Source organism: Sceloporus occidentalis, unplaced genomic scaffold (assembly GCF_023333645.1).
Source record: "Sceloporus occidentalis isolate IW3139 unplaced genomic scaffold, rSceOcc1.0.p SCAF_215, whole genome shotgun sequence".
Taxonomy (NCBI): Eukaryota; Metazoa; Chordata; class Lepidosauria; order Squamata; family Phrynosomatidae; genus Sceloporus; species Sceloporus occidentalis.
Window position 1 is genome coordinate 624,039 of NW_028317195.1, and position 23,378 is coordinate 647,416.

General features: G+C 39.6%; 1 protein-coding gene across 1 annotated transcript in view; it reads right to left on the reverse strand.

Moving 5' to 3' along the window:
• Window positions 1–10,337: 10,337 nt before the first annotated feature.
• The window catches only part of LOC149277386 (bromodomain adjacent to zinc finger domain protein 2A-like), a 30,808-nt gene continuing 17,767 nt past the window's right edge, over window positions 10,338–23,378 (reverse strand). Inside the window, exons 12-32 of the mRNA XM_089502978.1 lie at window positions 23,191–23,239; window positions 22,601–22,608; window positions 22,319–22,549; window positions 21,938–22,192; window positions 21,556–21,770; window positions 21,239–21,313; window positions 20,847–21,003; window positions 20,691–20,753; window positions 20,413–20,557; window positions 19,169–19,623; window positions 19,027–19,033; window positions 18,248–18,285; window positions 17,593–17,830; window positions 15,435–15,590; window positions 15,014–15,174; window positions 14,070–14,347; window positions 13,813–13,945; window positions 13,508–13,654; window positions 13,037–13,239; window positions 12,438–12,581; window positions 10,338–10,506 (exon numbers count right to left, since the gene is read on the reverse strand). Of these exons, the coding sequence (XP_089359104.1) occupies window positions 10,338–10,506; window positions 12,438–12,581; window positions 13,037–13,239; window positions 13,508–13,654; window positions 13,813–13,945; window positions 14,070–14,347; window positions 15,014–15,174; window positions 15,435–15,590; window positions 17,593–17,830; window positions 18,248–18,285; window positions 19,027–19,033; window positions 19,169–19,623; window positions 20,413–20,557; window positions 20,691–20,753; window positions 20,847–21,003; window positions 21,239–21,313; window positions 21,556–21,770; window positions 21,938–22,192; window positions 22,319–22,549; window positions 22,601–22,608; window positions 23,191–23,239 (3,327 nt within the window). The remainder of the gene's footprint in view (window positions 10,507–12,437; window positions 12,582–13,036; window positions 13,240–13,507; window positions 13,655–13,812; window positions 13,946–14,069; window positions 14,348–15,013; window positions 15,175–15,434; window positions 15,591–17,592; window positions 17,831–18,247; window positions 18,286–19,026; window positions 19,034–19,168; window positions 19,624–20,412; window positions 20,558–20,690; window positions 20,754–20,846; window positions 21,004–21,238; window positions 21,314–21,555; window positions 21,771–21,937; window positions 22,193–22,318; window positions 22,550–22,600; window positions 22,609–23,190; window positions 23,240–23,378) is intronic.

Sequence of the window (23,378 nt, forward strand, 5' to 3'; positions counted from 1 at the left end):
GTACCATTTTTTGCATGTTGGAAGGGGGTATAGGAAGCAATAAAGTCGAGAAAAATATGAGATGCAGAGAGGGTGTTCTAATGGTGAGGGGCATGCTCAGATCATTTTAGAGAGATAACAGGATTTTAACCCATGCATGCCACCTTGGCCTGTATGCAATTTTCCTGGCTGTGCCACTAGACTGCATTAGCCACATGGGGTTATATTTAGCTCTGTCTACCTCAGGAGAGTCATCGGTCCAGGCAACTTGGTTATGTTGTCTATACAATAGTTGAGAAGCAGAATAAAGATCATACTTGGTTTACTCTATTTAAAAAAAAATAAAAAAAATGAACCAATTGCCAAAGGTTTGCAATATCAGGATAATGATGCGTAATTTGTGGACTCGACCTGTGCTTATAATTATAAGACCTATGTCTATAAATCAGAATACATATGCAGCGTTCAGCTGGTTAGGCATAATTGTTCTGCAGCTCTCCATCCTGTTCCATCACAGTAACAATGCCTGTGAGGTTCTTCTAAACAGTTTGCCATTGGTGGGAGATGGAAAATGTTCTTCTGTGTCTCTTTGGTTGTTCTGCTTTGTCATTTGGAACATTGATATCCAGATTATACTGCTTACTATTGCCCCTTTTAAATGCTAATTAACTCTCCATGATTTTCTGCTTCTGACATCATTTGTTGTCTGCAACCAAATGTAATATCTTGGCTGTCAAAGGTAAAGGTCAAACTGCAATGATACTTTACTGCACAAAATATTAACATTGAGGTGACATATTTTGCCCAAAGTCCTGTTTCTGCTTTTGGTGAATAGGGTAGGTTAAAGAATAATATGAAATGTGATCATGTATAATATGGTGATTGCTTGTGTATAGCACACTTAGCAGAAGCTGGTGGCTGCTTAAACTGACAGGAATGCTGATTTGCTTTTCTTGGTGATAAATGTTGTTCTTCCCATTGTTGAGCCACAGAAAGCCGTGATGTAGGTGAACACCCTTTAACTCCCGTTGACTATGTACACAATGAACATGGTACATTGTTTACCAAAGTTTGGAGCTCATAAATGGGTTGGAGTAATGGCTTAATGAAGCCATTTTATTTGTTGTATACACTAAGGGAGGTTATGAAGTAATTATAATGAAATCGTATATGAGGAGTCAATGTTTCATCTGGAAAGATATTCTGCTGAAGCCATTCAAAGGTAGCACCTAGTGAGCAATAGCTGAACACCAGAAGATTCACTATAGGACACTTAATCAAACAAGTTACTAACACGGCTCTGTCACTATGCCTGTTGACACATTTATGTGTTTGAGAACTGCTGAGGGACCTGTCATATTCACATTTCCTAAACTGTCCTGCATTAAATGGGCTGTCTGGTCATTTTTTCCAAAGGATTGGGGGTAGCTTGGGGCTGGTCTCCATCAGCACAATCAGCCTTCTTCATAATGATATCCATGTTTATACCGCCATCTATTCAACAACTTAAAGCAACATCCATAATACGTTTGGCTAAGGTTCATGGGAATTGTTTCCATGAACGATTGTACAGCTGCATGTTAAAAACAACCACCCCATCCCACACCTATTAGCTATGCTGTAGTATATCTCATGCCCTTTGAAGGAAAACAAAAAGAATGGGAAACAATGGACATTCCCCACTAGTATTTTGGGTACACGAAAACAAGCTAAAGTACATGGATACGTTCTAAGGATTTTCTGTTTTTAATTTATGTATTTTTACATACCATGTAAACTGGTGCTTTAAGTTAAAGATGTCTGTATATGTTTGAACCTTAGCTGCCAAAAATGTTAGCCTCGTACAAACTACAGTCTTCCTATCTTTCTCTCTGGAGCTGTGCTATACCATGAAGGAGGTTCGCTGCTACAGTTCCAGCAGCCAAGGAGTTATAGCTTTATTCTCTCCGAAGACATAACTACAGTGTGTGTGTGTTTGTGGCTTCCAAACCTTTCTGTTGCTGCTAAATGTTCCAGAAAGACTGTAACACGTGGATGAGGGTATATTTGTTAGCAGACTGTTTTTACTAAGGCGTCCTGTGGGTAGAACCTATAACCTGGAAGGCCTTTTTTTTCTGGACACAAGGGGTTGGACATTGGGGAAAGGAGAGACATTTAACACTATTAGTGATTAGACATGAAGAACTGCGTATCGCTTCCACTATATAAAGAGAAATTATGTTTCTGGAAGAAATAGGATTTCCTTAAGTTCATTCGTTGCTTTTGGAGACAGAAGTTTCAGCAAGAAATTAAAGCGTCATCTGGCAAGAAACATGAAGAAGGATAAATATCACTTGCAATTCTTGCTCATTTTCCTGGCAGAAATAGGCCAATAGTTATACAATGCGGTAACTATAAAGGCGTCTGTTTTAGCATTAAGATGCTTCAGACATGACTTCCTTGCTGTCTGGAAAGAAAAGAAATGTCAAATGATTTTACATTTGTTTTCCGTGTGTGGAGGACAAGAACTTTACTGCTGCGGCAAAGTCTTCCACGAGGTAGCGCTTTTATGTCAAGAAGATTCATCATCAGTAGAGGCTGAATGAGAGTTGCAGTCACATTTTTTTTTTTTTTTAGAGTAAGGTCTATAAAGCATACGTCTAATACTTGGGTTTAACAGGACATCTTCTAATGTACTAAAAAAAAAAAGGTGCAGTGCCTTGGACCTGACGTTAAAAAGCCTCAAAGCTGTACATTACAAAGTGTCAGGTAATTGAACTTTGAATTTACCATTTACTGCTGATTGGTTTACTTGGCAATAAAAATTTGCAGAAATATCATGCACTTTTGCTCATAAAAAATGTATTTGCCATGTGTAGCATAATTTGATGTTTATAAAAAAAATCTTATAAAAATTAGGTTAAGATTAAATCCCTAATTTACTTTCTATATGGAAGCAAATTGTCTGACACCTCTGTACCAATTAAATCTATTGTAACAGAGCGCGTGATATTATCAACGTTTGGTGTTACTGCACCCTTAAGGCATTTTGGACCTATTCAGAAAATGCAGTATGCAAGCTATAAACAACCTGCCATGTGTTGCTGACTCACTCATTGATCCAAAGTAATGCAAATTAGACTATTCTTAAATGTGTTTTGTATAGATTGTTTTTCTAATGCATCACAATTCCCACATCGCTTCTGTGCTTAAAAATAAATCTTAGTCCATTGTTTTCTTTTGCAATGATTTTGTGAAGCTCGAATTTGAAAAAAAACTTTTTTGTTGTTGTTTTTAAATAAACAAACCAACCATATACCTGTGTCTTTGTGTGAACATTTTAGAAGACAAAGTGTAACAGCAAGTCTTTTTTAGTCCCTAAGGATCTCTCTGGTAACCAAGAAAGAAAGAAAAATGTTGTGGTAGCAAGCTTTGCCCCATTCCTCCAGCTATTTTCCATGCAGATGTGTTCAGCCGATCTCATTGCACGCGATATACCTACTGTCAGTCTTATCGCAGATACTGCGAGTTGGGGGGTCTGTTCAGATTTCAATGGGAGAGCCTTCTGATGACGGGTCACAAAGGAGGATAGTACAGCTGTAGCTACTACGTCACATAAGTGCGCTATTTATTTTGAAGAATGCATATTTAAGTACTTGCCTATCAAAGTAACAACCGCTTGACCACAATTGATGTGCTAGGTGCGATGGGAAATGCATCCCCTTATTGACAATTGATGTGCGCTGCCTTATGGGGTAGAAAGCAATAGGGTAGAAAGCAATCACCCACCCCCCCCAAAAAAATGTTTTAAATGTAGGAGGCCCTATTAGAATGCTCCTAGGAAGGAACTATCATATTCACCATATTGAAAGGCTGTGTGTCATTCAAATATCGTGGTGCCCGCCCGTTAAACAAAAAAAAGTGCCTAGGAGGTAATCAACCGTAACCTCCTAAGCGCAGCCAATGTTGCTAAGGTGCCTCAGGGGCCCTTTTTGATAGCTCCTAGAAGTATTTGAAAACATCACTTGAAAGATATATACAATTTAAAGTAAAAGTTCCCTGATGGTCTGTAGAGGACTCTGCAGGTTGACTACAGATACTACAGCCAACCATGTAAGTCAATGGAGCCCAGCTCACTAATTACTAAAATAAAATTGAATTATTAAAAAAATGTAATAGTTAAAAAAAAAAATGGGTTAAAAAAAAAAACAAAAAACTCATGATGTCACCATGACATAAGTATTTTTATAAGCAAGTCCTTTGTCCTGAACACATATTGGGTGGTGTTTCGAAGTCGCATATAAGAGGAGCTGTACATTTACACCTAAAGTACACTGTGTGTTAAAAAAAAAAAAAAAAAAAAAAAACTTACGAAAGGCTGGTGGTTGAATTAGTGCATTCGTTTTCAGAAATATATGATTTCATTGGGTAAATCGAATGGAATGTCCCAAATACAACATGGGTTTATGATGACCAGATATCAAAATTCCAAATTGAAAATATGCAAACATACCAAATGTGGCCTTTTAGCCCACAACAACCCAACAAACCCAAGCATAAGTGGTATCACTGTACTCAGGTGTTGTTGCGGAAAACTTATTGGGGCGTATACCAGGAGCTGTAACTCCATACCTTACAGTGAGTGTGAACAGATATGGTTTGATGGAGGTAAATTTAACTGACCGGTTTCAAAGATGTCCCAAATAGGATGTGGGGGCAGAACGACCGTATCTGATAATTTTAATAATAAAATTAGATGTAATCAAAACGGTATCTAAAAAAAGCCCTTCTTGTCCTCAACGGGAAAAAAAGCAAACAATATATAATTAGCATGGGTACAGTTTGAGAAAGAAGAAAATTACAGCTTTACAAAATGCAAAACTTTAACAGCCATTGACACAGGTACAAGCATTTAAAAAAAGCTCTGTCATTAAGGGGTTAATGTGCATAAGAAAACTGTCCCTTTAACATAAAACATTTCAATTGTACTGACCAACATAAAAAAATTTGTTTACCGACTCGTGTAAAGACACTCCCTGAAATTAAACCTGTGATAAAGTTCTCAAAACTGTGCTCTAATCATTGATGCAGGTCCTCCATCAAAGAACACATATTAAAGTACTTTGTAAGTACTTTAAATGGGACACTAATGTCCCTGACACCACCACTAGAAAAAAAAAGTGTATATTAAAGTACACTGAACACTGATTTGGTGGAGAAGGAAATGCAACATCTGAGTGAATATTTATAGATGAATGATGTATTTGTAAAACAGTTATTTAGATGCAGATACCCACAGCAGCAGATCTTGGGTAGTTTAGCTTCAGTTTACTGAATGATCTCCAGCTCATCATCAGTTGGACTGCTGCTGTGTGATTGCAGACCAAAGCGGTGAAGAATAAAAACCTCTTTTAAATTAACAAACTTGCCAGTCTAGCGAAATACAAAGGATTAGAAAAATTGTAGCACTTGGATGACTACAGATTGATATCCCAGGTCCAACTATTCTGCACCTCACATTCAGATGTATATCCAGCACTGTGAAATGGTTGGAGTCCTGCAGGTATAACCTTTGAACACACCGATCAGCCATAACATTATGCCTACCTGCCTAATATCGTGTAAGTCTCCTTATGCCACCAAAACAGCCCTGACCCGTCGAGGCATGGACTCCACTAGACCTCTGAAGGTGTGCTGTGGTATCCGCACCAAGACATTGGCAGCAGATTCTTTAAGTCCTGTAGTGCCATGTGTTCTCCAGCTAAGCGACACACATTCACCTGGCAGCTATTCACATGATGTAAAAGAAAACATGATTCCTCAGACCAGGCCACCTTCTTCCATTGCTCTGTGGGCGAGTTCTTATGCTCATGTGCCCATTGTAGAGGCACGCCGCCCCATACACAGTAAACTGCGATGCACTGTGTGTTCTGACACATATCAGAACCAGCATTAACCTTTTTTAGCAATCTGAGCTACAGTAGCTGGTCTGTTTAAATTTGATCACACGAGCCAGCCTTTGCCCCCCATGTGCATCAATGAACCTTGGCCGCCCATCACCTTGTCACTGGTTCGCTGTTTTTCCTTCCTTGGACCACTTTTGATAGGTATTGACAACTGCAGACCGGGAACACCCCTCAAGAGCTGCCGTTTTGGGGATGCTCCGACCCAGTCAAACTAGCCATTACAATTCGGCCCTTGTCAAAGGAGCTCAGATCCTTACGGTTACCCAGAAGCAGGTTTTTCCTACTTCTAACACATCAACTTGGAGGAAGAAATGTTTGCTTGTTGCCTAATATATCCCACCTACTGACAGGTACCATGATAAGATTATCAGCATTATTCATTTCACCCGTCAGTGGTTATAATGTTATGGCTGATCGGTGTATAGAAGTAAATACACCACTCCCCTTGACAATGAAAGAAACACACATTTCAGTCAAACTTTTCTTGTTTTTATTATAGTTCAGCTGCTAAAAGGGCACACTACAGCACATGTGCAACAACGTGAATTTCTAAACTTTTTTTTTTGTTTGTTTGTTTCTTAAAAATGAGATTGGTCCTAAAAATATAGAAAGAAATAAATTTAAATTCACAAAAAAACTGTACATTTATCAAAAAGTCACCATAACACAAGTTTGGTTACATATATATATATATATAAAAATAATATAGGAGAAAGTGAGAGCCATGTGGGTTATTTTAAAGCCTAGTACAAAGAAGCTTTAAGCTGCAAAACAGAACCAAAAGGAAATCACACATTTAAGATTGGAATTTTGCAGCAGAAAGCCATTTAGTACCAAGTTGTAAAATGCCCCCTTCACTCCCATTCAGTGTAGCAAAGACTAAACCTGTGTTTTCCTGTCCTGTTTTTATTATTTTAAGGACAAATCTGAGGGGGAAAAATCTGGTACCAGTTCAATAATGAGCCCCCATCTAAGTGACTTCATTCAAGAATGTAAATATATATTTTTAAATAAACCCTTATTACAACCAAAGAGGCTTGCAACACGAGTAAAAGTATTTAGGCCTCATTGATGGAGAACTTCTTCAAAACAATTTGAAAGTTGCCCAATCGGCTCAGTATCACTGAAGATGAGAGATAATCAAGTTCCTAAACAAAATGTTTTCAGTCTGAAAATTCTGGTGCGATCATGAAGACCAACCTCTTGAGGGCTTTGAGTGACCAGTCAATTTATCACATGGAATACTCTATTGTGGATTGCTCTGTCAGGTCCTGGGTTCTGGATTAAATATCAGCAATCGAGAACATTCGACATGGAATGCTTTCTCTAATAGTACCCCAAAAACCCAGCGGTATCCAGTTACACCAGACCTACAAAATGCTGGAATAAGATACTACATAAGCATCCACATCTTTGCCTGCCATTCCAGCCTTTAAATAAACAAAGAGCATTTAGAGAGGAAACAAGACCAAAAGTGATAATACATCATAAAACAGGAGCATCACATAACTCAAAATATGTAACAAAAACAATTAATTTGTTACAGCGCCGCATTTAGATAAAATATAAATATTTATGCATAATATAAAGTCTATCATCCCTCACTGGGAGGAAAAAAAACAAAACCTTGAGGCTCCAGGATACAAAAATAGTTTTCTGCAGCTATGCCAGCATGGTCTCCATACCAGCCCAGTCTTGCCCAGATCTGCCAGGAGAATTTTATACCGCACTGAATTTTGTTCACCACCATGGCCAAGCAGAGGAAAGGTCACACACTGATGTTTATTTAGTAAAGGGAGTTGCCGGAAGGATTTGCAGAAGATCTGCAGTTCCATTTTACATGGTGGGCCAACAGTGGCACGCTTCTGCTTTAAAAACTAGCTTGGATGGCCTGTATGAAACATTTAAATTAGCGAGACTTCTCAAAAGCCAACTCCTGTGAGCCAGTCTGACGATAGTTGTTCCTTTCATAATCTGATTCAGTATCTTTTTCCCTTAAATTCACATTACCTAGAGATTGAGTGCTCCTGACAGCAGATAGAGATGTGTATGGAAAGAATGGGTAGGGTACATTGTTTATTGCTTTAAAATGCAGTATACTGCACCTCTAGTATTGCTTTATGTACTAATACCTGCACTATCCCACTCCTAACATAATTACATCCTGTAGGATTTGTTTAAGTACGTACAGATATCAAACTAGTATTTGTATTGCCCAATACAGAAGCTTCCATGTCAAAAGATGGAGATAAACACGCTATTTTAGAACACTTTATGCCGGGACAAAGTGTTTAGCCAATTGTGTATGTTGGTGCTATTGGAAACTTCTAGCCAGTTTGGATACATATAGAGAATAAACTGAACTGCTAATAATTAGAGCCATAAATGCTAGTGATATTTAGGGCTCACATCATTACAGCTGCGATGTTACGGCAGGCAGAACTGGGCATAGAAGAGACATCGCACACGGGCACTGCTGTCTAAGGGAAAGAGAAGCTAAAAAGAGACTTTGTAGAATTGTATAAATATCCTAGGACGAAAAGCATTTCCCCAAAAAATTTAAATGTTAACTTCTTAAGAGGCACCCAAAGCATTGTTGTTTTGTCAAGTGGTGCCCCCTCCCTAGGGAGCCAAAGGCTAAGCTTTTTGCTTAAAGAAATCCAAAGAAAACTGAATGCTTAAAACATACAAGGTGCTTTTTATGCTATTCTGCAAATCCAACTACATCACACAAACAGACAGGGGTTACACAGCCCTACGGGGGAAATGTGAGAAAAAGAGGAAATAAAGACACGTATCTCCTATCAACGCTACCTGAAAGTTTTTGGAGACAGAAGGCTGTCCCCAATAGAGGACATCTGCCAGTATGACAATGATTTAGCAGTATATGCCACTAAAATAAGCAATTGTGATGGACTGTCCAACACCCACATTAGTGCCCAGTGAAATCATGGAAATGTAGCTGGGATTTCCAGCCACAGTATAGTTATGTGCTGGGTTTAATCATATATCATAGCCTATCTAGAGGGCCAGAACACTGGAGCAGAGAAAATTAGTATGTTGCTCAAAAACAAGACATAACATGTTTACCTCTGAACACAAAAGCTGCAGGGAAGTTATAACATATAGAAGCCTATACACTAGAATGGACTATACATCCACAGTAAAATAAATACGCAATGTACATACAACCGACAATGTACATGTAACGTCCCTGCTAATCAGTACAAGAGCTAAGAACAAATAGCAATGATCATCTAGGAAGCATGTAGTGCTAACTGCCTATAAAAGCGGTGTAAAGGCTAGAGGCACACGGCCTACTATGTTTTTGGTGCCATCTATTGGCCAAAAATGGGGTAGTTTAAGTATTAAAAAAAATACACAGGGAAGCCAAGAAGGGAACAGGAGGAGAAAAAAAAACAAAACACAACAAAGGAATGTACAAGGAACAGTGATCACCAGTGGAAGCAGCACGTTAAAGAGAGTCTTGAGTGGGAGTCCAGCCCAGGGCCCCTGGGACTATTGTTAACCCGCACAGGACTGACGCCCAGTATACTGGCCTTACGTATAGAAATGCAGCTGAACAAGTACTCTTCAGCAGTGGCCCCTTCTATTGCCCCCCCCCCCCACCGCTAACAAATACAAAATTCAAAAGAAAAAAAAACACACATTCACTATTGCTATTAAATATCACTCACTTTTTACTCTGCCAATATAACTAAGGACAGCAGGCAAGAAGTGAGTGGCTTTCAAATGTTACATGTGGTACATCTATGTGGAAGAGATCACATCATGTGACATACTTTTCCAAAGTATTATAGTAGTACACAAATGCATACTCATTAGGTAGCATCGGGTGCCCATACCCTCTTAATCATGTAGATCTGTAAGTAGAATCATTAGTCCCATCCAATTTTGCACATAATGTACATGTAGGAAAGTAATATATGTAACACACTCGGGATTGCATTGTGCCACGCGTACATGTGCACTCCAGTAGTATTGTTTCCTGTGCACCGATGTGCTTCATGTAGTTTGTTTTCTGAAATGTATGTACACGATGATGCCCTTGGCAGTAGGGTAAAATGCACTATGCCGGAGGGCACACATAAGACTGCTTGATGCTCCACTTCCCTGCTTTGTTTGGTGCGACACATTTCTTCATGATTTCCTGGGGCTCTATTCACCAAGTAAACAGAAGCGATGACAACATTTAAAAGGATCCAGATGAGAGTTGGTGAGGAGGTCCGGTCCAAGATATTTTATTAACCTCCGAGTTGCAATATAGCTGCCCTCAACGTGAAAAGCAGCACCTTAAGAGCTCAAATGACAACCAAGGAGCTGAACCCGTTTTCAGTGATGCAGAGATGCTCCAACATGGTTGATTGAGAGAGCAAACAATTCTTGGCTCACTCAAAGTGCACCCTGGTTGCGTTCCTGACTGAACTCCTCCCAGCGGCTTTCGTAGAACTTTCTCATGGCCAGGCCGGCCTTCCCCACTTCGGAGTCATCCTCGTTAAACAACTGGCAATTGCTGAACACCAGCTCAGCATCCTCCGCAAATTCTTCACAGCTGGAGTACCTTATGGAAAGGTGAAAGTGTAAGGGTTGGCAGAAATGATGGATATCGATAATAAGAGAGTAAAGCTATTCAGCTTAGGGCTAAATGATGTAAAACGAGAAAACCAAACAAGGGTGGTACAAAAACTATGAATGACAGATCTATATGTATGTATAATAGACACAAATGATAACTAAAGACACCTTTACATATCAAATGAAACCAACCTAATCTCTGACAAGTGTCAAAAATAGCATTAAAGACAGATAAGACCACTAACACTTTACTGTGCAAGTTACAAGGAAATCTGCCTAATTACCCAGATCACCCCTTTATGGGGGGAACCCAGTGTAAAGTTTTAGCAGTATGTGAGCAATGTATCCCTAAACCTATGATCATTCATATAGACAGGAACACAGAATCTGACACCAGATAAGAGCACACCTACTCTGCCCATTATTCCTATTTTAAGTTTCATTTAGTGTTTTTTGCCTATCCCATACGTATGTTTATACGATCCCTTTAATACTTAAGGAGATTTAATGTCCCTAACACTGGGAAACTAAGATTTACCTGACCTAGAAGCTTCAGTTCTGGTGCTGGAGCTGCCCTCTACACCTGTGGTCTGACGATTCCTGCCATTGATTGGCTGTTTGAAGCAGCCAATCAGGGGCAGGAAAGTGCTCTCATTAAATCAATGGGAGTGCTTGCCGCACACGCACACAGGGGTCTGATTAGACTGCTATACACAGCGTTTGCAAAGCCAGCGCTGGAGCAGACTGATGGTAATTATATCATGTTTGGCTGAACACATCTCCTGCATGCAAAGTAGCTGGGGGCAGTTGTAAGGGGCATCTGCAGATACTCAGTATACCATACTGATAATATAAAAAATGTAAGGCAGGACACATCCAGCTATGATTAATGCAGGGCTGAACAACTACTTCTTGTGAGACGCAAAAAGGGCTCAGTTTACAGATATCCAATCTTTAGCACAGTATCTCAATTTAAAAAAATGCTTAAAAGCTACTGTCAATCAAGGATACACACAATACATGGCCTGTTAGGGGCACTGGAGTCCTAGAGCTGCACAACTCTGATTTAATGTAAACAGCTCATGGATCTGGTCAACAAAACAAGAAAAGAACACGCTGCCTCAGACTGTAAAGAAAATGTCATTTGCAGACTTCTGTCTTTGTAATTACTAAACCACATTTCCTGAAACCCACTGCCAGAAATGAGAGGTCTTTACACAGGTAGCCACGTCAGATTTAGCAGCATTTGTAATATTACGTTTGAAAAGAAAGCGGTATCTTAACCCTAATTTACAGTGGGCACCCAGTGAACACAAAGTTTATTCACTAAATGGTGAGTTGACAGGAATGTTGTCGTTTTTAACCTGCTCGCTTCACTATACATTACGAAGGGCAATACTTGCAGTTTTCGCCAGCGTGATGATCTGTTCAGGCCCTGTACGATGCATAATTCCATGTATGAGTTAAATCAGTGAGGTTTCTTCAAAGTTAACAGGCCAACCAAGCTCTTCCTGCTGGAGAAGCTGCAGAGGTTGGCTCTTCATAATGTATAACGAAATCACCTCAAACAAACTCTTCTACAAAATAAATACCTGCCCGGCTATGTTTCACGCGGACTTCTTGGTCCGTGTGTCCGGCCTCTCGGTGCACTTCCGGGAACATCCTCCCCACTGACTGGAGAAACCGGAGAGGAAGCACGGCAGGAGGCCTGATTCATGGACACATGGACCAAGAAAGAAGAACCTATGTAAGGCGGACGAAGACAGTAGACTAACAAGCAAGAAGATGTAAGATCAGAAGGTAGGTTGCAGGAAAGGAGACATGCACACACACACACACACGTCAAGTTAGGACTTACTGTATAGCTCATTTGTGACATGGCAACATAATTCTACTAAACATTTCCAATTCACTTACTTGCCATTCAGAAGTTTGTGCCTCATTGTAGAGAAGTCCATAGGGTTTTTGATTATTTTCCTATAGCCAGGCACAATCCGTGGATTCACAGGTTCTAAAAATGGCCACGCATCATCGTGTGACTCCATCTCCATTAAGATTATCCTGTGAACCCAAAAAGAGATATTCAGAGGGTCAAAGGAGACATTTTACAGCTTGTCATACTAAATCTCCGAATAAAAGGGATGCCAATCCTGTATATTGTCTAGGACATCTGAAAAACTCAGCTACTGAGGGCAGTTGCTACTGAGGGCAGTTACGACAGATAACGTCACTAAAGAGGAACTGTTATTTGTGAGACAAAAGCATAATGTAACAGAAAGGTTATTACTTTCGTTTTGCTTTTATATTATTCAACCGCAAAACTACTGTCACAAATATCTTATTGTGAGCTAACAGTTTAAAACAGCAAAAGGGTATGTCTCACAGCACAAGAGACAGTAACAGAAGTACTTTTTTTTTTTTTTATATAGTAACACTAAGAAAAATCTCTAGACTAGAAAGCTCCCTCTAAAGTAAAAAGTCTTGCTGACAATATGTACTGTGTTCTGGCTACTTACTCGCAAAAGGTTAAGTCAGGGCCATGGCTCCTTGTAACGATGCGCCGTCGCTTCGAAAGTGGAGCATCACCCAGTGAGTATTGGGATATTGTGGCCTGATCTCGTCGCCTTGATGATTTTGAAGGGCTGTCATTCTCTTGGAAGCATAACCTAGGTTTTTTAGCCCGCCGAGAAGAGCCATAGGATTTTATGAACTCACCTTGCTGCCAAAATAATTGAACAACAGTCTTAACAGCCACAGAATGTACAGTGTACGTAAGCTAGTACATGACATTGCAGTTTAACATAAAAAAGAACAGTCAACACCAATATATAACTGTAATGAAGTGTATGAGATGGACTAAATAGTATTTCTGCAACAGGTCCTGTATAATTTGCTGTGGATATTTCTTAACCTCAGCCATATATAAGAAAGATTTTTATAAGCATGCTGTGTTTAAACCGATTTAGCTCAGGGCCATTCCCACTTACCAATGAGACACAGCTAGGGCAAAACCAGTCACCTTCTGGAATCTCCATCATTCGTGGCCTGTGGCAGTAAGTGTGGCAGCCACGGTCACAGCTGTCACACAGCAGCAGGAATTCATCATTGTCTCCTTTCCGACAAACTATGCAAATCTGTAACACACATTTAAAGTTCATAAAGCGTAGTAATGAATGCTGTATACAAGTGCAGTGAGTTCTCCTTGAACGCACCACTAATAAAACATGTTACATTTGCCTATAGTGTAAACAAGGTTCAAAAATAAATTTGTATGATAAGCAGGGTCACTTACCACTTTATTAACGGACCTCTCCCAGGCCACAGACCTCTCCAGCTGCTGTAGGCACAGCGATACCTGAGCAGCACTTCGACATCTTTCCAGTGTCTGTCGCCACAATCTTAGGCGTGGTGTAATACTGTATTCACTGACAAAAAACACACGGAAAATACAGGTATAAATCACAAGTGCATTTTTTACCCAGACAGGACAAAAGAGGAAAAAAAAAAAAAAAGAAGAAAAGCTAGGATAGATATATAACACGTCCTTACATCTCGGTGGTAGAGAGAGGGTTCTCTGGGTCTGTGAGCACAGCCTTCTCATGTTGCACTTCACTCAACACCCAGAGTGGTTCCTTAAGGTATCTTCGCTCAACGTTCTGCTCGAGGTCCAAAAGCCGCAGTACTGCTAGATCCAACGGGTTACATGGTTCTCTGTAAAGGGGCTCTTCTTTTTTCACCTTCACTGTAATATCATCAGTAGCCTCTAGATGGTGTTCAAAATACTTCAGATCACTTCGAACTGAGTCTAAACTTGGAGGTGTCCAGCCCTGTGAACAGCAGAATGTTCAAGCCATTTCCAAGCAAACGAATGAGATCATGGGTGCACATGATATTACTGGACTGTGGCAGGGACTGCAACCTCCTGGGGTATACATGTCTTCTATTAACAAACGTGTTGAAAAATCTGCCTCATTTAATTTCCACTTCAGAAACTGAACATGTGTTATAATTTTCTAGGAGTGGAATCTTTAGAAATGTATCTCATCAATCAGCGATCGACCAACAGTGTGTACAGCACACCGATTCATTACATTAACACTACATCCATTGTACTGGGGAGATTACAGGCCAGTCCCATTTACTGGGCCCCATATTAAATTAAATGAATTTAGAAGAAAATGGAAATTTCTCCGATGCCTAGCTCCATCAAAAGTAAAGGCCACATTATGCCCCCTCCCCCAAATAGAGTTTTAATATCACTGAATACTGAAGAGACCCATGCAAAATGTAGTGGAAAAACATTTCTGGAACAAGTAAACCACGTAGGAAACTATATCTTACAGTAATGTTACGCCAAATTATTAGCATAAGAAACACACCTCTGCCCAGAGGCATAAGTCTGGAATGACCCGTCAACTATGGATTGAAAGTAAGGAGCACAACATGTCGTTTCCCTTCTAAGAAGGCATTATGACACACACAGAAGGACTAACCCTTTGCTGTAGATCAGACATTAAAACTCGTTGTTCCAAGTCCTCCACCCACTGCAGAATTGACAGGTCCACCTGGAATGTCCAATCTGTAAGTGACCACTTGTCCAGTGTCTCCTGGCTCACAGGATTTCCTTCGGTGGGGTTGAAGCTGAAGATTGAATCTGTGTAAGGCAAAGGGGATGGCAATCATGAGAGATAATCATCAAATAAATATACATTTGGTTCAAAGTTACAAGAAACATCATGCTTTTTACAAGTAAAACACTAACAAGGCATTAACAACCACTATTTCTGCAGACAGATTTCGCTCTTAGTTTTACAACTTTACGTCCACCACTAATGAGAACGTGCCATTTTATTAATAAATTATGCCAAAAGGACAGTTTCACACAACACTGTAAACATTTATGAGACGTCTTACCACTGGCTGGCCGAGAACACAATTCCTTGAGGTGCTCCAAATGTTTTGTGAGATGTTTGTGCAAGTTTTTCTCCCGTATGCCTCTAGGGTGCAGAGCTTTGAGCATGGATTCCATCATCGCTGGGTCCTTTATCCACCACCATTTCTGCTTCATGTCTTCATACACCACAAAACGAGCCCAGAAATTAAGGTGTGTTATTACTGTATACACGTATATACTTTACAGCATACAAATACACAAACTATGTTGTGAATACAACATCACAACTTTCCGAAATGGACATAGGATTACATTTGATGTACAATGACTAACCATACTATGTAATCAAATATTTAGATGGAGTCAAGAAGTGGAAATGTTCCAGAGACGTTCTGCTAAAGGCAGCAGAAAATTGCATTAAACTTGTTAGTAAGACCAAGAGAAAAGGAGATGAAGGTAGCATTTACGACTGAGAATGAGGATGACAGGAGCAAACACAAGACTAAGGTTAAGAAGGCAAAACATTATTAGATGCACACACAGGGAAGTAAATTGTCAGGTTAACAAAAAGGGTGATAAAGCTTTTGTAGATATAAAAGCAAAAAGGAGAAAACGTAAACAATGAATACTTAAAAGACAAATGCAGACTTATACAAAAATACTCCTGCTCAGGTTTAACAGGGAAAGGTGAAGTGACGTCATGAAGGAGAAACAAAGAGCCACATAGAGCATGTGTATTTACAGAGGAAGAAGTTCTACTTGAACTCTCCAAAGTAAAAGTTATCCAGAAAACTCAAAGTTTGCAATGCACTACCACTACAAAACAGCAGTAGGGAAAACTGCCTTACAGAGCAGTATGTCTTAGAGACCAGTTAGTTTCTAAAGGGTTGGAAATATGGATGTAAATGGTTTGCAAGATCAGAAACAGCATGGTTTTACTACTTAAATGTGGATGTTGAATTGACAAGGCAATAATTGAGTGATGGGTGTCAGAAGGTTGTTAATGGTGTATATGCAGAGAAGGGTCTCTTAGGTACTTTAATATTGTTCTTAACGGTACTAAAGGTAAAAAATATCAAGGCACAATTTAGCTCTGGGGCCACTGTCAGCGACATCAAAAGAGACTGACTTGGAAGTAATTATTTTTGGAGGACATAATGGTAAGCAGGAAATGCAATGCAAGCAGGCAAACCATTGGAAAAGGCATGCAGGATGCTTGGTTGTATAGCCAGAAGCTTTAGTGGGTTGAAGAGGGTGGCGATTGTGCCACTTGAAAGATCTATGGTCAGACCACAGGAAAGACTACATGTAGAGCTTGGAGGAAAGAAGAGGGAGGGGAGATGTGATAGAAATATTCAATGAACAAAACAATATACAATATGAAATGTGTTGGTATTCAAATATGGGATAATAAAGGGAATCCTGGTTTAACAAGCATGGTGAAATCACGAGAAATCTCCGGGCTTTGGGTATATAAAAAAACAAACAAAAAAAAAAAACAAAACCTCCGTCCTGAAAATACATATAATCACTTCAGTTTAAACCATGCAAGTTAAAACCCCTCATATTAACCTTAAGTGTTCTTCCAGTCTGCAACCCATCTTCTGCTCTTTTTTGTATTAAGGTGGAACAAATGGGAAAATAATATGGTTAATATGGGGAGTTTTAACTTGCATAGTTTAAACTGAAGTGATATATGTATTTTCAGGACGGAGGTTTTTTTTTTTGTTTGTTTGGTTTTTTTTTTTTAGATACCCAAAGCCCAGAGATTTCTTGCGATTTCACCATGTATGTTAAACCAGGATTCCCTTTATTAGCCCATATTTGAATGCCAACACAAATTTCATATTGTATATTGTTTTGTTCAAGACAAGTAGGGTCTTATTTTCAAATCATACAAAATCGTAATTAGTTATATGTAAAATAAAATAAAAAAAATCACTGGGCTTCAAGAAGCTGATCACACTGATTAATAAGCAGAGCTCCATAGCCCTTCATTGCAGTACATGCGATCAGATAGCAGGGGGAGCATTTGGAGATCTCAGAAGGGTCTAGAAAGCGATGCTGGTTTCTGCCAACAGGGGAGAGTCCCAGCTGTCCTAAGGGATGTTAACGGGTTAAATAAAGTACAGAGATACATACATTGATTTGTTTAATGAACTGCATTCCGAAACTCACCAGCTGGTATAGGCCTCTCTATGAGCTGGCTGTAATACTTCTGCTCTATTTCTTTAAAGAAGTTGCTCGGTGGCCGTCCCCTGCGCTTCTCTTTTTCAGAGACATGGGCAGGATTGAAACTCTGAGGATTATCATTTTTCTGAAGATTACCGCAAATAAGGCAGGGAGTGGAAGAAGAAGGCGGCGGCAGTGGCGTGCCAGCTAATGGTGGCTGCCCTTCCTCTGGGAATCCATTAACCTGTAAAGGGCTACAGCTGTTAATCCGTAGGACATAAGCAGACCATATATCAAAAGCGTAACACAAACATAAGCAAAGGCAGCAGTTGTGTGTGTGTACTTATAGAAGTTCTTTTGTTTTGGTGATGACAAATAACCAAAATTTATTTTATCATGGCAAACATAACAACCAGATTAAGAGCAATAGCCTTGTAAAAATCCACCACAGGGTGAATCACTAACACGTTATACATATCCTGGCCACAGATCTAAGGAAGCTTCGACACATCCTAGTCACCGGCCAGTTGGGCCACCCACGCCTGTTGGAATTTATGCACTGGCTGGATAGTTCCGCGTCTTTCTATCCCATTGCACCTTGGCTGCATTATACGTTCTGCTGCATAAACTGAACAAAGGCAACAGACACAACAGCATGAACCATCCGTAAAGACACTGAAGCGGTGGGGACAGCAGGACCTAAATGCCATCTTACAATGGTGCAGGGTTAACAACCACTGAGTACTTTTTTTTTTTAGCCCTCATAGTGTTTCTCTTCGGGCAAAAGGAAAATATAGAATGTTTTAAAACTGCTTGTTCTGCTGAATTTGTGAAAACATGGAGTGTCATCTTGGTAACAGCTTGAATTTATTATAGCTAAACAAATGGCCCACATGGTGAATTCAAAGCTAAAGACTTTTGTTTCTGAATAGAGTGTTCCTTTCCTCATTTAAATTATTGTTTAGGTGATTGATTGGTTTAAGTGACTGACAAAGGTATTAATGGAGACCCAAATGGTGGGTGGGTGGTGCTGATACCACTGTGATACAATTTAGCCCAGAGTCGTTTTTAACACAAGAGCTGTTATTTTTCAGAAAATACATCTACAATAGATGTACATATAAGTCACATCTTTATAAAAAGGACATAGTATATTTATCTATTTACATAAACTGATAATCCACGATGGTCTGGGGGTGTCTTTGAACAAAAAGAAAAAAAAAAAAAAAAAGACGGGTTTTCCACTGGTGGTGTCCTGAAACCACTACACAAATGAACGATAAAGAAGCTTTACTTTAGAATGTAATGCAATGGAGTTCTTCTGTACAGAGAGTGTTCTGAATAAACAGCTTCTCAGCAGATAGGGTAATACGGTTGGGGAATTTAAATGTTCATGGGTAGACATATGACTATCCTAAATCTAAAAACATGACCAAGGACTGAGTCTCTACAGTAGATATGACAGCAAACTGGATAGGCTGATTTCTTATCTGCCATCAAATTCTATGTTTCTGTTATTAAAACAAAATAATCATCTCACCTGTATTGGAGGGGTGGCTCCTTGAGGATACAGTGCAGAAACGAGGCTGTCTGGTTGGGATAAACGTTCACGAGACAAATCAGTGCAAGGAGTTCTGGGGATTATGTTAACCAACTGGCCTTGTTTCTCAGTGGCACCCGTATCGTCTGCATTGGGCCCACTGGGAATGGTCGGTGTTGCTTCAGTATGAGGTGGGCTGCTCTCAGGCGTTAATACAGTGCTATTCAGCAATGTTTGGTTCTGATTCAACCAAGACATAAATGCAGATTGGTTTAAGTCCTGCTGGCTCCCAGAAACAGGTGCAATCAGGGACCTTGACTCAACAAGATCATTTGATGGGCTCCCCTGAGACTCTGCACAGTTACAAGACTTGCATGTATACTCTGTAGCCGCTTCGGGCTTCTGTTGACGACCCCGCGTGCGATTGGCAGAACTGAAAGAATTGTCCATCATTTCAGCTTCTTCAGTCTTCAATGGTAACAGAGTATCTTCAGTCTCTGGAGTATGCCCTGCAAAAAAAAAAAAGTTTGGGTATTTTCAGTGATGAGTTCAATGGTACCTCAAAATGTTTGACAGTGACTAACATCACATGTAGGCAAATTACAGAATATGCATAAATTAGACTAGGATGCATTTATTCTGAGTACACTCTAGCCATTTTATACACTTTAATGCATATTGTAGAGGAGAGGTTCCTTTAAATTTTCGTGATGCATTTACATCTTTCCACACCCCTAGCTATTTTCCATGCCGGAGATATGCTCAGCTGTTCAGCTGTTCAGCTAGACTGTATAATTAACAGGACAGAAAAAAAACTCCACTTCATACACAAAATCATAGAATTTGACGGCAGATAAGAACAATTTTGTCCTATAGTCCACCCATTTTCTCGATGTAAACAGTCATACCCACATACACAGGAACACTACCCCTTTTAAAGGTTTGTAAAATTAAATTACACCAACCTACTAAACAGTTATATTACGCCCCTCGCAGAACTTCTCAAACTAATATATAGATATACACACACATATTATACATACATATATTCTTATGGTAATACTATAGTGTATTTAGTTGATAGAAAATATTGCAAGTTATTAAGCCATGCATTTGCGTAGATGTGAAGTTTAATAGGGTACCAAAGATCTAGCCACATTGACTACATTTTTGGGTCACTTTTCATGGAAAAACAAGGAAATGTCTAGCTGTGCCAACATAATTGCAAACTTTTCCAATTTTCTAATGAATGAATTATGCCCTTCAATTCTCCTTGAAGGACTTACCAGCACTTCCCTGTGAACCCTCCACAAATATACCACCTAAATGTGGCAACAGCCAGTAGAACCTGCAGTAACGGTCTTGTCCCAATGACGCACAACGGAGCCTCTGCGAGGAACTAAGAATCTTCTTCCGAAAAAATATTTGCCGCTGCCGCAAAACACAAGAGGAAAAAAAAATAAGGCATTTAAAATTTGGGAAGTAGCCTGCTCTGGTTCTGCTTGTGGACAGGATAGCTCCATTCCCAGCAATATACAATTTTACTTCCCACTGCATTTAGTACCTTTGTGAGCTTTTCAATCTGCCTTTCAAGTTCCACAACGCTTAAAGAAGATGCCACCTCCTCCTGCAATGCACAGCATGGAATGAATATTACAATTGAAAACAAAATAAAAAAAAGACCACACTGCAGATAAATATGAATTTAGCATCAACCGACCTCTTCAATCACACCCAACTGTTGCAGGGCACTCTCATCACCCTCCTGCTCTTCATTCTCATCAGTAATCCGTGCACTGCGCCTCCTGCAGCCCTCTGGGACATTAATTACCCGAGTCTCTGGAGTGCCAGTTCTTTTGCCCAGTGCAAATTTTAGTCTGTCAGAAAAACAATCTGTCAACAACGTAGAACATGCAAGAACCAGTCCAAAAGATAAACTTACAAGCAAATAGCCATTTGTTGTATATGAACAGTTTTTCTCAACAAAAAAAAAAAGTTTAACAGACTAAACCTAAATCATAAATCTCATGTGGCTTCAACTGCAATCTTGCTACCTATAAGCAATTATTGGCATTCTATAACAGTATCAAAAATACTACATTCTCTACTGACCTACGAAGTTTTCCCTCAATGATCCACTTGTTCTTTCGGTAGTGAGACATGTTCTCCAAGGTTTTATCAATTTCACTAAATAAAGCAAGAAAAAAAGTAAAGAAAAATAAAAAATAGACTTTTCAAGAATGAAACGTGCATCTGTTTATTGTCCTATGATGTTAGACAAGGGTTATTTCTGTGACAAAACACTCTTTCCGAAAGGATCACAAAATCACATACCAGAATGCTATGCAACATTAATGTTGTATCATGAATGCCGCAATTTAAGAATACTAAGGGGACAGTTTACTGAGCCTTCGATATTGCAAGCTTACTTGATAATGAGGTTGCTTGAGTTCAGTTCATTCACAAGAAAAGCAAGAACTGCAGCCTTGGTGAAAGGCGGATGGGCTTGAAATGGACAAGTGCGCAGACTTTCACATAGTACACCGTCTCCACCGTATGCTTCCAGGAAGAGTCGTAGGGCTTCAGATGCATTGTCCCGGTTCAGGCAGATTTCAGAGACTTTTTCACCCAAAATCTTTAGAGACTGAAAAGGCAGGATATTGTGAAATAAGAATTATTCAAATTTCGGGGCATTATTAGCAGGAATACTGAAGATTAAAAAGGTTTTAAAGAAAAATGTCATGAAACTAAATCAAGAAAATACAAGGAGAGAAAACCCAGAAACACAAGATCACATTATGAACCAAATACCTGCCAATATGGAGGTAGTCCAGGGTCCACCATTGCTGCCCGCAGGAGTTTCACCAGCAAGTCTTGCACTTCTCCCAAACTGTCCCCAACATTGAACAGGCCCTCCTGCAAGGTGAACAGGCTGGGGATGTCCTTTGTTCCATCTAATCCCAAAACCTTGCCATAGGTTTGCAGGAACTCCACAGTAGTGAAGCAGTCAGCAAAGGCACTGCTGGGCAGAACCACACCTGGCACATGCGGGAAGTCTGGCAACGGCTAAAAAATAAAGTTATTTAAAACTCAAACTGCAGCAGCAGAAAAATAACCACTTACACAGGCCTACAAAAACATCTAAAAAAGAGCATATAAGAAGCATACAAAGATGCCAGTCTATACGCTTACCTGGTGATCAGATAAACACATGTCTTCGGTGGGCTTCTTGAGTTCCTCCAACATAAACTGCTGTCGCTTGCGTTCCTCCAGGCGACGCTGTTGAGCTAGCTGTTTTCGATCGGGTTTGTGGACAGTTGCTTTTGCTTTTTCCTTGGGCCTCCTCTTCACTTTGTTCTTCTCTTGCTCCTGTGTAATCGCCTTGGCCTTTTGTTTTTGTTCTTTAGCTTTCTTTTCCTTGAGCTTACAAGAAACAATAATGAAATGCATTTTGGGTGCTGTACCTTACAATACTCTTTTTACTATTAGCCATATGACCTGTGTGTTTCCAAGATTATTTAGAAATCATAGGTCCTCCTTAGAAGGGAACCCCAACTAGAAAACCTACATTAAACTTTGCATGGATTTTCCTTAGTTTTTTTTTTATCCAGTATTTACAGGCAGTACATTCAGTGTTTGCTACAGCTTTGCAATTTACTTCTCAAGATGGACTTCAGACTCTAAGGGGCAGTATTAGCCTAACTAACCCAACATCAGTGGCATAAGTATTTACATGATTATGCCGCACCCAGCACTACATCTGACAAAACCAGGGCCATGTTCCAATCTCCAAGAGGCGATTCCTAGCTTTTTGAATACCAGAGGATCATGGACATGCAAATACTAAAGGAAATACATTTATAAAGGTACTATTTATGCAACAAATAACATATGTAACAGAACAATAACAAATTGATAAATATATGGTGGAAGTTTCTTTTTAAATGTAGCTTATTTCATGAGAAACACTGCCACAAAGCTTTCTGTTTTACAAGTCCAACAAAAAAGCTAGCAGTGTCGACTTGTGCAACCAGTAGGCAAGTTAGTAGTTTAAGTACTCACACTCACCTTTAAATTCTTTGCAGCCTCAAGTTTAGCTTCTTGATTTCTAGCCTTGAAATTAAAATATTTTGTGTAAATGCCACTAAACAAAAATGTAAACACACAAAACTACACAAAGCAGGTAGCTATAATAAATGTTGACTAAATTCCCATAACTATATAAACTAAGAACAGATGTAGAAATGGAAAC